Source organism: Eptesicus fuscus, chromosome 18 (genome assembly GCF_027574615.1).
Source record: "Eptesicus fuscus isolate TK198812 chromosome 18, DD_ASM_mEF_20220401, whole genome shotgun sequence".
NCBI lineage: Eukaryota > Metazoa > Chordata > Mammalia > Chiroptera > Vespertilionidae > Eptesicus > Eptesicus fuscus.
In genome coordinates, this window is record NC_072490.1 from 34466592 (window position 1) to 34480465 (window position 13874).

The following is a 13874-nucleotide window of genomic DNA, read 5'->3' on the forward strand; positions in this document are numbered from 1 at the left end:
AGGAAGGCGGGTGCTAATGAAGGAATTCCAAGCAGTGTCATCTGGTCAGAGGGGTATTTTGGGCCTGTGGAGCTGACTGCCCCAGGAGACCAAGTTCGGCTGAGGCCACTCTTGGGACAGCTGCCTGGTCCCCAAGCCTTCTGTCCCCCCCCCCCCCCCGTTTTCCGGGCCTGCAGCCCCTCCCCCAACAGGGGAGGCATTTCCCCGCTGGCCCAGCGTCCATTCTTGAGCCAGTTCAAAGCTTTGTGATTTCCCCTGGCGGTTAGGGAGCCAGCTTACCCCTCAGAGCACAGATCATCCGGAGCAGCCGATGGGTTACTTCTCCTTTAAAAAAAATTTTTTTTTTAATTTTATTTTTAGGATGAGAAAAAAAAAAGTTGGAGCAAAGGCTTTTTAGAAAATTCCTTCGGCACAGAATTAATGGCTTGTGAACGTCAGGGCAGGCAGGCGAGAGCCGAGTTCCCAGCATGCTCCCCCCTCATCGTCTCTGTTGCCCTGGCCCACAAATCACCCGGAGCTGGGCGCCTGTCCGGCTTTTCCCAGGACCCCCCACCCGGGCTGGCTGGGGCGCCCCCCCCCCCCCCATCGCAGGGCCTAGGGCAGAAAACCTCAAAGGTGACATGGGGCCTCCCAGGTCTCCCTTCCTTCCCACGCCTCCCAGAGCTCAGGGAGGAAAGTCACGTCCTCTGGGCAAAGGTTTACCATTTTAATTTTAAAACAACTTGTTGTTTAATGATGCAAGTAATCCATATTCAGGGAAGAGAAGTTATGTAACCCCTAGGGAAAGCGTCCCTCCAGAGCCTGAGTGCAGACAGAGCCCGCCTCACCTCCTCCCTGCAGCTGCAGGATGGCTCAGGGGGGCCTGGCTGGGAGAGGCAGCTGGGGAGGAGGTGCAGGCCCTCTTTCCAGGGCCGCCCCAGCTCGGGCACGCGCACAGGACGGAGTGGGGCAGAGCGGGACTGGAGCCGAAGGACGGACGAGAGGGAGCCAATTACAGCTGACCCTTGAACAATGCGGGCTTGAGCCACATGGGTCCACTTACAGGCAGCTTTTAAAATATATACAGTTGGCCCTCTGTGTCCTCGTGTCTTGCATCCACAGATTCAACCAAGCACGGATCAAACACACTGTTTTGCATGTGTTTGGGAGTGCGTGGATGTGGAGGGCAGACGGTATGCATTATTCTGTGACATTGTATATGAGGGACTTGAGCACCCTCAGGTTTTGGGTACCTAGGGACGACTCGGGGAGTCAGAAGTTACACGCGGACTTTCATCTGCACGGGGAGTCAGTGCCCCTAACCCCTGTGTTGTTCAAGGGTCAACTGTGTATGACAAACCGGGGAATGGCACTTCGGGCTGAGGGAACAGCAAGGGCAAAGGCCCTGGGCAGGACCCAGCTTGGAATGTTTGAGGAATAAATGAGGCCAGTGTGGCTGAAGGGGAGGAGTGAGGGGAGGAGGGTATGGAATGGGCTTGAAGGTCCCAGGGGCCTGATGGGAGGGCGGATTTAGCATTCAGGGTTTAGTCTGTAAGTCACCAATAGAGGGTTTTAAAGGGCTCGCTTGGCTGCTGTGTTCGGGGGAAATGTGGGGGACCAGAGGGCCTCCTACATGGGAGGATGGCCGCCTCCAGGTGGTCAGAGGGAGTCAGGTTCAGAAGCTTTTGAGGTAGGCATGATTTGCCCGATTCCACTTTATAGTAATGGTAGTGACGATCCTGTCAGAAACAGCAATAGCATCAGCTAACACTCTGAGCATTGACCCTAGGCCACACCTGCTGGGTGTGCTTTTCAATGAGTTATCTCGTCCCAGCCCCTATGAGGGAGGTGCTAGAGATGCACCCATTTTATAGTTGAGTATACTGAGGCTCGGAGAAGTGACTTGCTCAGGTCACCTGCAGCCATCCCATGCAGGGCTACCCCCACTCATGGGTTCTTGCCCAGGGCACCCCGGCCCCACCCCCGTCTCTACACTCCGGGCTCAACCTCTCAGGGTTGTGCTGAGAAACAGCCCTTGCCTAGAAGCCCATGAGGCTACAACTATGTTTATTTGCTCAAGGACAGAAGGGCCCAGTATTTATTGTTTTCTTTTGAAAACTAGCTGAGCTTTTGTGCAAACACCACACAGGCACACAGTCAATGGCTTAGGTTTGCAAAAAGCACAGATAAGCAAAAAAAAAAAAAAGCCTCACTAAGCTGTACCTTACAGCCAGTTTCAATGCTATGACCTTCGGAGTCCCTGTTCAGAGCCTCTGACGCCCACATCCTGGCACCTGGGGCCCAGTGTGAGTTCAGGTCTGCTGTCAGTTTCAGTCTGCGGCATTGCAGCTGGGGATCTCGAGCCTCAGTTTCCCCATCTGTGACGTGTGGCCTCAGAGAGCCTCCAGGATTCGGGGAATTGATGCCCAGGCCTGGTCCGCTGTCTGTTCCCAGTAAACCTGGCATGTGTACCGGCATGAATTTTACTTCGTTGTTTATGCATCTGTTTTACCAAAACGGCTCTGACATCCCGTGAATTCTTCAGCCGGATGTCCTTCTGTCATAATCAATACAGGTGTGTGTGGCACTGAGGGGTGGGAGTGGCTTTTCGGGACTGTGTGCCGTAATTTGTGTAGTTTATACATGCTCAGTCCTGTCAGATATGAGGTTGTGTCCCCCATCCGGTCTCCTGAACTGTGCTGGCCCCTGCATCCTTGTGGACGTGCACAGTCATCTTCTCAAAGGCGTTCCCTGGGGGTCTGCTTTGTATTTTTGGCAACGTTGAAAGGACCACCTAGGCCTGGAGAAGGGTGGGAAAGGTGGGGGCAAGTCCGGGAAATGGCGGGGGACTGGGATCAGAAGCCGCAGCTGTCATGCTCCTGGGAGGTGGGGCTAATTTGCTACCCAGCTGGCACGGGACTGATCTGGATGGTGGTGGGACTGGGGGTTTGGAGACATCTGGCCTTGATTTGCCCATCTGTAATGTGGGTAGATGAGGGCATGTGTGCTTGAGGGGAGGGGAGGCCTCAACCTGGAGTCCTGTGAGCTGCTGGGAATTTGAGGTGGTACTGGGGTCAGCGCAGGGGGCCTGGGAGGAGGGTACCCCATGGTTGCTGTGGGGACATAGCCGAGGCAAGAGGGTAAGTTGAGGCAGAGGATGGGTCTGCTGTGGGCTCCTCTGCTCTGCCAGCCTGTTATTTCAAGGGCATGAGGGTATGTAAGCCTCACCCTTCCCAGCCTCCCTGGCCCCCTGCACACTGACCCGTCCCCTTGCCAGCCCTTCTTACCCCCACCCACAGCTCCTCCTGGATGGCTCCTACGTGCCTGAAACATCGTCTTGGGGAAATTTTGTGACTAAAGCCAAGATCAGGGATCCGTCTGGGGTCGGGGACGGGACTCCGCTTGTATTTGGGTCTCAGCCCAGCGCCGGGCCTATCAAGCAGAAGCAAGACTTTCAGGCTCTGATGCTGAGCCGAGACACACACCGCGCGGGCAGGGAGCGGGAGAAGGTTCTGGAGCCGAGGTCTGATGTGCTGTTTCTCTTCCAGCTGCAGCCAGAGCAGCTGGACTGTGGAGCTGCCCACCTCCAGCACCCGCTGTCCATCCTGCAGCCCCTGAAGGCCACGCCCGTGTTCCGAGCCCCGGGCCTCTCCTCCGTGGCCGTGGCCAGCGTCAGCAACTACACCGTGGTCTTCCTGGGCACAGCCAGTGGGCGGCTGCTCAAGGTGGGGCTCGGGGAGGACGCCGGGAGGGACGGGGAGCAGGGGGCCGAGGCCCAGTGTTAGCCTTCACGTCCTCCGGTTTGCCTCGCCCTTCACAGTTTACAAGGCATTTTCACATCTGTTTCTGCCCCTCCTGCTCACGACAGTGAGTGCCCTGTCGTGCAGAGGAGGTAAGCCGTTGCCAAGGGCCAGCCCTCTCTCCGTGCCTGCGCCTGGGCTTTGAGGCAGATGGAGCTGCGTCCGAGTCTCTGGGCTCTGCCACTTCCAGGCTGTTTCCTTTTTCTGGGCCTCAGTGTCCCCCTCTGTGAAGGGCTGTGAGCCCTGCCTCTTGAGACGGTTGTGGGGCTTTGATGGGGGAGGGCCACCGCCTGGCAACTGGGGGCTCTCATCCCAGTTCCCCTCACCCCCACCACCAAGGTGACTGGTTTCCAGAGGTCATAATACCTGGCCTGAGGTTTCTGGGAAGGTGAGAGGGATCTGGTTCCCATGACGGGGCTCCTAGGGGAGGGCCCGGACCTGCCCCCCTCAACCGCCTCCCGTTCCCGGCCTGTCGAGGAAGTCAGCTGCCTGACATGGCTTCAGTGTGCGCCAGGCCCTGGCCTCATTGACTCAGATCCGATAATCCAGTTCCCTCCGCCGCCCAGGCAGACGCCACAGGCTGGGGCTGGGCTGGAGGGGGGTTCGGAGCCCAGCCCGCCTGGCCCTGGGGCCCTTGCTGGACCACTAACAGTGTGGGGGAGATGCCAGGTGTGGGGGCGTTGTCCTCAGCCTTTGAAGCCCCCCATTGAAGGTCCTTACACAGTGGGGCTCGTGTTTTGGGGTCAGATACTTGGACTTGGATCCTGGCTCTGCCACTCCCAGCTGTGTGTCCTGAGTGAGCCTCAGTTTCCTTGTCTGTCAAGTGGAAAATGAACTGGGCCATCCAGGACTGTGGTCAGAGTCTCCTGCGATGATGCCTCTGTGTGTGGGAAACAAGGAGTCTCCCCTGCTCCCCGCCCATGAAGCTGCACTTATTAGGCACCCACTGTCTACCCAGCCTCGAAGGGCACATCATGGGCATTGCCTCTTTTAATTTCCACACCCCTGCCATGATTCCCATTTCACAGATGGGGACACTGAGGCTCCGAGAGGGAAAACAGTTGCCCCCAAGTCACACAGCAAGAGCTGGGCTTGAATTCAGGTCCAGCTGGCCCAGAGCACACACTGCCCCTCAACCCACCTCTTCACCCACCGACCTGCTCTGTGAAGACTCTGTCTCCTGCCAGCCTGGGGTTTAGATCATAACCCCCAGCCCAGGCCCTGGCGCACAGTAGGTGCTCCATAAACATTTGAAGGAGTAGAAATGAATTGAGTGTCCGCTGGATGCGAGGGGGTGGGGCTGGGGGCAGCATACTGAACCTGGGCCGAGCTGCCTTGGACAGATTCTGCCGACAGGCCACCTGGGACTGGCGGTGTCTCGGGGGCTGGAAGAGGCCCGTGGGAACCTGGGAGAGAGTCATTTCATTTTGGTGTGTGGAGGGCATGCGGGCAGCCTTTCTGGAGGCGACGTTGGGAGAGCAGCGGTTGGCCTCCTTTGCACATGGGTGGGAGGGGGAGAGGTATTCCAGAAGGGAGCACAACTGGGGCAGAGGCCTGGAGGTGGAATCTGTGAGTTGGTCGGGTGAGTAGAGATGAGGCTGGCAGTAAGTTGGGTCAGATCATCAGGGCTTGCACAAGTTTGTTGCATAATCAGGAAGGACTCACTAAAGGTTTTGGAGCCCACAGAGGAGGAAGGCCCTGGCCACTGGTACGAGCCCAGGCCTGGGGGCAGCAGGCTGAGAGGGAGGAAGGCCAGTCGAAAAAGAGCAGTTTGATGGGGCTCTGAAGGCCATACAGAGGGGCCCTCAGCTAGAGAAGCTTCCAGGCCCCAGCTAGTCCTGGTTGTCCTCCTGCCTGCACATTGGACCCCATGACCCAGCTCCAGCCTTGGACTCCGGGGTCAGACAGGCTGAGGCTTGCATCATGACCCTGAGGAGTCTTCATTTTATGATGCCTGCCAAGTCCCCAGGCCTCCTTGGGCCTCAGTTTCCTCATCTGCAAAATGGGTGTGAGGGGGCAGGAATGAGCAGTACGGCCCCATGAGCACTTTGCATCTTTTCATCCGGCGCTCCCCACAGCCCTGTGGGGCAGGTACTGTCAGCCCCCTTAGCTCAGGAAGCTAAGGCCCAGAGACGGGGAGAGCCTTGGACAATGTGTCCGTTTTACAGCTTGTAAATGTCAAAGGCAGAATCCAAACCCAAGTTCCTGCTCTTAGGCGTGACGCCAAACAGCCTCCCAGAAAATGCTTATAACTGTAAGCCCGCACGTATTCACGGGGTGGGATGTGCTGGTGAGGGGCAGAGAGGGACTTCCTGATAGGAGCACAGCAGAGGCAAACTGTGGCGGCGGAACCCATTGCCTTCCACGTCTGTGACTTCCCACCAGTCCTGGGGGGCCCGAGAGGATGGGGAGGCTGAGCCCCCAGGCCTGGGTCAGGTCCCCTCCGCCAGGTGACCGCTCCCCTGCGTTTGGCCTCCCCCCGCTGTGGGCACACCCCCGCACACCATCACCCTGACCACCCCCACCTCCACAGATCAACCTGAATGAGAGCATGCAGGTGGTCAGCAGGCGGGTGGTGACGGTGGCCTATGGGGAGCCTGTGCACCACGTCATGCAGTTTGACCCAGCGGACCCCGGCTACCTTTACCTGATGACGTCCCACCAGGTAAGGCCGGCGCCCGGCCTGACAGGGTCCCAGGACGAGCTGAGCTGTCTTGCTTGCCTGGCCTTTGCGCACACTGTTCCTCCTGCCGAGCACCCATTCCCCACCTCCTGCCTGCTCACCCTTCACCTCCCAGTGCAGGGAAGCCTTATTCCCCTGTTACCCCGTTATAGTGTCGAGCCTCCGTTTCCCCCGCCTCTCGTGGCCCTCACAGGCTGAGTCCCCGGGGAGGGGCTGGCAGCCTCACTGAGCTGGGCCCTGCCTCTGCCTCCAGATGGTCAGAGTGAAAGTCGCCGCGTGTGCCGTGCACACCACCTGTGGGGACTGCGTGGGTGCGGCCGATGCCTACTGCGGCTGGTGTGCCCTGGAGACACGGTGAGGGGCTGGGGCTGGGGCTGGGCCAGGGGCAGGGCCAGGGGCAGGGGCTGGGCCAGGGGCAGGAGCAGGGGCAGGGCCAGGGCCAGGGCAGGGGCAGGGCCAGGGGCTGGGCCAGGGGCAGGGGCTGGGCCAGGGGCAGGGGCTGGGCCCGGGAGGCTGCAGCAGGAAAGGAGCCCACGAGGGGCCTGACGTGGGTCCGGCCGCTCCAGGTGCACCCTGCAGCAGGACTGCGCCAACTCCAGCCAGCAGCATTTCTGGACCAGCGCCAGCGAGGGCCCCGGCCGCTGTCCCACCATGACGGTCCTGCCTGCCGAGATTGATGTGCGCCAGGAGTACCCAGTGAGTTGGGGGGCAGGACCCACTGTGGGGGATACAGGGTGGGGAGCTGCCCTTCACCTGGCACCTAAGCCCTGAGAGTGGGGACTGCTGCCCACAGTGCCCCTGCGACCCGGAGACGGTAACACAGTGAGAAGGACTGGGCCCTCCTGAGCCCTGACCAGGTGTCAGGACGTGCTGTGTGCATGAGGGTCGCCTCCGGGCGGCCCCACAGAACTCTGTGCGGTGGGTGCTCTTGACATCCCCATTTTACAGACGAGGAAACAGGCACAGAGAGGTACAGGCTGTACAGCCAGGGAGTAGCTGAGCTGGGAGTTGGACCCAAGTGGGCAGGCTCCAGAGTCCCAGCAAGGAGGGGCGAGTTGTAGGGTGGGAGGAGAACGAGCCCCCCGCCTCACCTTTTTGTCTTTTTCCAGCCCCAGAACAAGGGGGGGGGGTGGAGGGACCACCAAGTGCCAGGCTGCTCTTTCTCGTTCTCAGAAACAGGTGACTGCAGCGTGGGGGCAAGTGGCTCCCCGCTTGCCTGTGCCCAGGAGGGCCTAGAGCCCCCTCAGCCCCTCCCCACCCATAGCAGGCAGCGTTGGGGCAGGAGGCCTTCCAGACCCTGGCAGAGAGCTGGGGCAGAGGGGCAGACAGGCCTGAGGCCCCCCAGCCCTGCCCTCAGTGGCTTCTCTGGCGTTGGGTGTCCTCAGCTGTCACCCGTTTCAGACAAAACCCTGGCCCTCGAGGGACTGACATGCTCATGGGGTGAGAGAAAATGAGCAAGTCAGACTGTCAAGATGGTGGTAAGTGCTGTGGAGAGGAAAGCAGAACAGAGAGAGGGGTGGAGATGGAGTCAGGGGTGTTGACGTTTTAGACCAGATCAGGATGGGGGTCCTCACCGCAAAGGTGACATCTGAGCAAAGATATGAAGCAGGTGAGCCAAGTTGCATTCTGGGTAGAGGGAACTGCCCGCGCCAGGGCACTGAGACGAGAACAGGATTGGAGGATTTGAGAGAGTGATGGGCTCAGAGAGGTCACGGGCCAGATCCTGCAGCGCCTCCTTGGCTAGGGTGAGATGAGTTGTTTTTTTTGTTTTGTTTTGTTTTAAAATATATTTTATTGATTTTTTTGCAGAGAGGAAGGGAGAGGGATAGAGAGTTAGAAACATCGATGAGAGAGAAACATCGATCAGCTGCCTCCTGCACACCCCCTACTGGGGATGTGCCCGCAACCAAGGTACATGCCCCTGACCGGAATCGAACCCGGGACCCTTGAGTCTGCAGGCCGACGCTCTATCCACTGAGCCAAACCGGTTAGGGCAGAGATGAGTTTCATTTTGCAGATAGGGACACTGAAGCCCAGTGGGTCACATGTAGGCGGCAACCTGGAGTCCTGGCCACCCGCCACCGCCATTGGTTCTCCAGGGGTTGCTAGGTTGGGGGCGGAGCTATAAGGGCAGGGCCTGCCCCCCAGCTAAGGGTCCTTCGCCTCCAGGGCATGATCCTCCAGATCTCTGGCAGCCTGCCCAGCCTCAGTGGCATGGAGATGGCCTGTGACTACGGGAACAATATCCGCACGGTGGCCCGGGTCCCAGGCCCTGCCTTCGGCCACCAGATCGCCTACTGCAACCTCTTACCCAAGGACCAGTTCCCGCCCTTCCCGCCACACCAAGGTAAGCTCTCCCTTCACTGGACTGTGGAGACAGCCGTCTGGGGGTCCTCAGAGGCCCAGCCCTGAAGGGGGTCATGGTGGATCTCAGGCATGGGGGTCTTCATGTCGCAGACTCTGATGTCAGTGGAGACCCCTCTACCCCCTTGTCCTTCTCTCCCTGGATCCCCTGGTCCATTCCAGACCATGTGACCGTGGAGATGTCCGTGAGGGTCAACGGGCGGAACATCGTCAGGGCCAACTTCACCATCTACGACTGCAGTCGCATTGGACAAGTGTACCCCCACACAGCGTGAGTGGGCTGGGGGCCAGCTTCCGGGGAGTGGGAGGTGTTCGCTCTTGGGGAGGCCTTTGGAAGGAAAACGATAGTGTCCTAGAGGCAGGTCGGGCCCTCAGCTGTTCACTCGCCAACTCATTTAGACCACAAGCTATCGTCACCTCAGGGCCCGGGTTCTGTGAGCACCTCGGCTGGTCGGGGCAGAGAAAAGTGCTTTGATTACTCTTCATTTCGTCTCCTGAAGGTTCTGCTTGCCCGTTTCCTTCTTGCATACCTCCTGCGGTGGGGAGCTCACCACGCTACCAAGTGCACAGCCCTTCCTGGCAGCTCTGCTGATGGGAAAGACCTTCCCTTGTGCTAGGACCTGCCTCCTGGGTTGCAGTGGTGAGGGGCAGGGGTGAAGGGAGGGTAGAGAGCTGAGTGTCCCCTTGTCTTCCAGCTGCACCAGCTGCCTGTCAACACAGTGGCCCTGTTTCTGGTGCACCCAGCAGCACACCTGTGTCTCCAACCAGTCTCGGTGCGAGGCCTCCCCAAATCCTACGGTAAGCCGGGCCTGGGGCTGCCCTCTGCCTCCACTAATTCATCGCCTCTTTTTTTCTTTCTCTTTCACTTAATATGTTGGAAACATTTCCACGTCATTAAGTTTTCTTCTTTGGCAGCACATTGCACAGCTGTGCTGGCCGGTCACATAGCGCATGTAACCAGTCCCCCGTTGTTGGACACGCGGATGGCTGTCTGCGTGCTAATGCCGCCAGGGCACTGTGCGCATCCTTGAGTGTTCCCTGCAGACCAATCCTTAGAAGTGGCATTTTGGGGTGAACGTGTGGCTCTATTTTTTTACACCTTTAGCTCAGCTGCCCTCCAGAAGTCTGAGCCAATTTGTACTCCCACCTGCAGTAGGAGGGCCCCTTTCCGCACATGGCGCCAGGACTGACTAGGGTTTAATTTCACCTTTAATACTTTCAGCAACCCTAGGGGGTCCAGGAGTAGCAGACTTGGGATTTGAATCCAAACCCCTCTTTCTAAGGCCATGTTCTTCCCGTTGGCCCTGGGCACCCGGAGTCGGGGATGCCAGCCTCTCCCTGGGTGCGGAGGGCACGCTGCCTCAGGAACCACATGTTCCCAGGCTCTTTTGCTCATGCTGGTCCCTTGGGCTCCACGGGCTGATTCTGCACTGGCTATGGGCCGGGCCCTCCCCGGTGCCACGGGTTGGCTAGGCTTAATTAATTGTACCGGGGCCAGGTGTGGTGGTAGCGTGGGGAACAGGAGGAAAAAGACAAGTGGAAATGCGGCATACCTTTTGTTGGTTGTTTCTGGGGTGAGTCCACTTGCAGGGTGACCTCTTACGTTTGCCCACAGAGCCTCCAAGGCTATTCCAAGCCGAATGCCAGGAATGACCAGATGGGATTCCTGAGACTTTGGCTGGGGTGGGATGACTGGCCTGGGGCTGGGGGACCGCGGGGTCCTGAGACCACAGCTCATCTCCTGTCAGACCTGGCTGCTGGCCCTCTGTTTTGTATGAGGGCTGCAAGGGACCAGGGTGAGGTCCCTGCCTGCAGTTCATCTCTCTAGGAAAGGGATGTTTCTGCCCATTTTCCAGATGGCACAACTGAGGTAGTCAGTATGAGCCAGGGGCCCTGGCCCCCAGCAGAAGGAGGTCACTGGGGCTCCAGTTTGGACATGGATCCTTGGAAGCAGCCCCAGCCTCTTGGCACGGGACCCAGAGAAACGCGTCAGGAATCCTTGAAGCCTTGTCTGCCCGCACTCTTCCAGCTCCAGCCCCTCCGGCCTGAGCCTCAGCAGGCCTCTGAGGAAGGGGAGTCCACCAGGAGCCGTGCTTAGCGGAGAGCAGTGAGGCCGTGATGTGGAGTTCTGTGCTGGGGGACACCAGTGGAGGCTGGGTGGCTGAGCCACAGGGGAGGCCCCAAGTCTCTGCAGGACGTTGGCATTTCCAGCCTGGACTGACCAGGACTCCTGCTCTTGTTTGGGGTCCACATCTCCCAACCCCCAACCCAGGGCTGTGCACACAGTAGGGACTCCGTGAATGTCAGCGGGGAGCATGTGAGCTGGCAGCCTGCCCCCGGAAGGGTGGTGGGGTGAGGGGAACCCCAGGCTCAACCCAGTGTGTTTAGCATTTATTAAACACCTGTTGTATGCCTGAGTCCGGGCCCTGGGGAAGAACCCAGGTAGACATCGTGCTGCCCGCCCCATCGTGAGCCAGGACCCGAGCGGTGAGTCGTGGCTGCATGGTTCTGGGCCAGCCACCAGCCCTCTCTGTGCCTGCATCCCCATCTGTAAAGTGGGCCCTGTTTCAGAGGCTGCACCTGTAAGGTACCGGCTTCCTGCTTGGCACACAGTAGGCGCTCCGTAAAAGGCGAGGTGGGACAGGAAGGGGGCCTTGGTGCCAGGAGCTCAGCAGCCTGGAGGTGTTTCTCTGGCGGTGCCCTCACGACCCACTCTCCCCAGATCTGTGCTCCGTGTGGGTCAGGAGGTGGGTGGGGGCACAGAGAGGGCCTGTCTTAAAGGATTACGGTAATCCAGCAGGAAAAGACGCAGCTCCCTCCCTGGGCCTGCAGGAGGCTCTGACCGGTGCTTAATTTGCCATCTAATTGAGCGCCAGTTAGCTGTGGAGGCGCCACGCCTGTGGCCGGCGGCAGGCGGCGGGGTCGGAACATCCTTCTGGACCCCTCGGGAGCTGGGAGGAGGCGGTGGCCTTGAGCAAGGCCTGGGCGGTGTCCCTGGGAAGCAGGTGCTGGGGCTGAGACGTGGGTTACTTCCCTATTTCCTCCCAGGCCCCAGAGGAAGGAAGTGGGAGCATAGAGGATGCTGGGAGCAGGGTTTCAGCTTTTCTGAGGATGGCGTGGCCTCCCTGAGGGTGGATCCCCCAGGAGGTGTGACTTCAGGCCTTCAAAGCAAGGAGGTTCGGCGGATGGGAGGGCAGCTCTCTTGGTGGGGAGCCTGGAGGGACACCTCCCTCCCCGAGGAGCCAGTGGAAAGCGTGGTTTGGTAGGAATGTGGGGCAGGTTAGGGGGAGGATGGGACTGAGGAAAGGGAGGGAAAGGGAACAGGTCAGTGGGTTCAGCGCCCCTGGGCCGGTCAGTGCTCCCTTCATCGGGATACCAGTTCTCTGCCCTTGAACTTGGTAGAGAACATGGGAGCGTCTGTGAGCTCCAGCATAGGGACAGGTCAGGCCCTCTGTGAAGCAGCACGTGCTGGGTTCACGGGGGTTTATCGTGGCTCCCCGCATTGCTGCCCAGCATCTGTCCCCACTCCCCATCTCCCTCCTGAGCCCCCAGGCTGTGCCCTGAACTTCCTCCAGCAAAGGGAGAAGCCACGTGGCTTGGTTTGGTTGCAATAGGGAAGCCCTAGTTCAAACTGGCCTCAGCCCCAACGGAATTAACTGACCCACGTGAGTGAAAGGCCTGGGAGGGTGGCCTCACCTTCAGGCACAACTGGATCCAGGGGTTCCAGCAAGGTGGTCGGGGTCCTCCCCACCCCTCTGGGTGGGCTCCATGCTCAGGCAGGTCATCCCTCCGGGCAGCAAGATGGGCCCGGCTCCTTCAGGCTGCTCCCCATCCCGTTAGCCCCGGAAACAGAAGAGCGAATTTCATTGGTTCTGGCTGGAGTGGCTCAGTTGGGTGAGCACCGTCCTGTGCACTGAAAGGTTGCCGGTTTGATTCCCAGTCAGGGCACTTGCCTGGGTTGTGGGTTTGATCCCCAGTTGGAGCATGTACAGAAGGCAACCCATCGACGTTTCTCTCCCCACCCCTCCAACCCTCCTCTCCTCCCCTCCCCCTCCCTACTCCTCCCCTTCTCTCCCTCTAAGCTGTCTTCAGGTGAAGATTAAAAAAAAAAGAAGAGCTTTCATTAGTTCTGCAGGAGTCCCATAGTTGAGTCACACTCTGGCTGAACAAGAGGTCCCTACATCCTCTGAACCAATTGCTGGGGCCCGGGTGGTCTGGGCACCCACCCATCCCTGAGGCTGGGGTTTAGGGTCTGTCTTCCCAAACCAGAGGGCTGGGTTTGGGGGAACTTCCCCAAAGGCCAAGCCAGAGTTGGAGGCAGATGGTCGTGGCTGGAGGCCAGCAGCAGACACACCTGATGCCCCCATGGAGGCTTAGCTGACCCTGGGGGAGGCATTGGAGGAGGGCAGAACTGAGCCAGCACTCTCAGCCTTGGTTCTGCTCAGTAGAATGAGTTCAAACGTCCAAGTGGGTTATAAGGGTCAAGGGGAGTCAGGGGCCCCTCAGAGATGGTCCCACATCATTCCCTCTGGAGGGCCTCTTATGGGAGCCCCTCTCTGTTGACCTTCACCCCTAGACTCCTCTGTTGGCCACCTACCCATGGGTAGGGAGGAGCTGGAGGGACAGAGCCGCTGGTCTCCAGCCAGCTGCAAAGCAGAACTGGCGGCAGCTGGGAACCCTAATTGAAAACATGTGGGTTCCGTTCCCTGGAATTCCATGGCGTTCACACAGGACGACGACTCCGAGAGGGACAGCGACATGTGCGCTCACACAGGGCCGGACACCGGCTCCTACCTCCCAGCCGTGCACTGTCGGCTCAGGAGGCCTCACCAGGGCCTGACTGTGTGGCTTCTTCAGCCGAGGCCCTGGGCTCTGCACCACGCACAGCTCCCAAGGAAACCCACCCGTTTGGGCGACGTTTCTGGCCTGGTGGTCAGCAGAACGTCTGGATAACTAGAGCCCTCCGTGCCGCACATTCCATCTCGGGCAAACCATTTTACTTCTCTGTGCCTCGGTTTCCTGTCTGTCAAATGGGTGTGATGATAGCA

The 13874-nt window shown here is 59.2% G+C and overlaps 1 protein-coding gene across 1 annotated transcript in view; it reads left to right on the forward strand.

Annotated features, from left to right (window-relative positions):
• PLXND1 (plexin D1) overlaps positions 1-13874 on the forward strand; it is a 53276-nt gene that overhangs the window by 13850 nt on the left and 25552 nt on the right. Inside the window, exons 2-8 of the mRNA XM_028127692.2 lie at positions 3528-3704; positions 6313-6444; positions 6716-6816; positions 7029-7158; positions 8632-8809; positions 8989-9097; positions 9522-9624. Coding sequence (XP_027983493.2) covers positions 3528-3704; positions 6313-6444; positions 6716-6816; positions 7029-7158; positions 8632-8809; positions 8989-9097; positions 9522-9624 — 930 coding nt within the window. The remainder of the gene's footprint in view (positions 1-3527; positions 3705-6312; positions 6445-6715; positions 6817-7028; positions 7159-8631; positions 8810-8988; positions 9098-9521; positions 9625-13874) is intronic.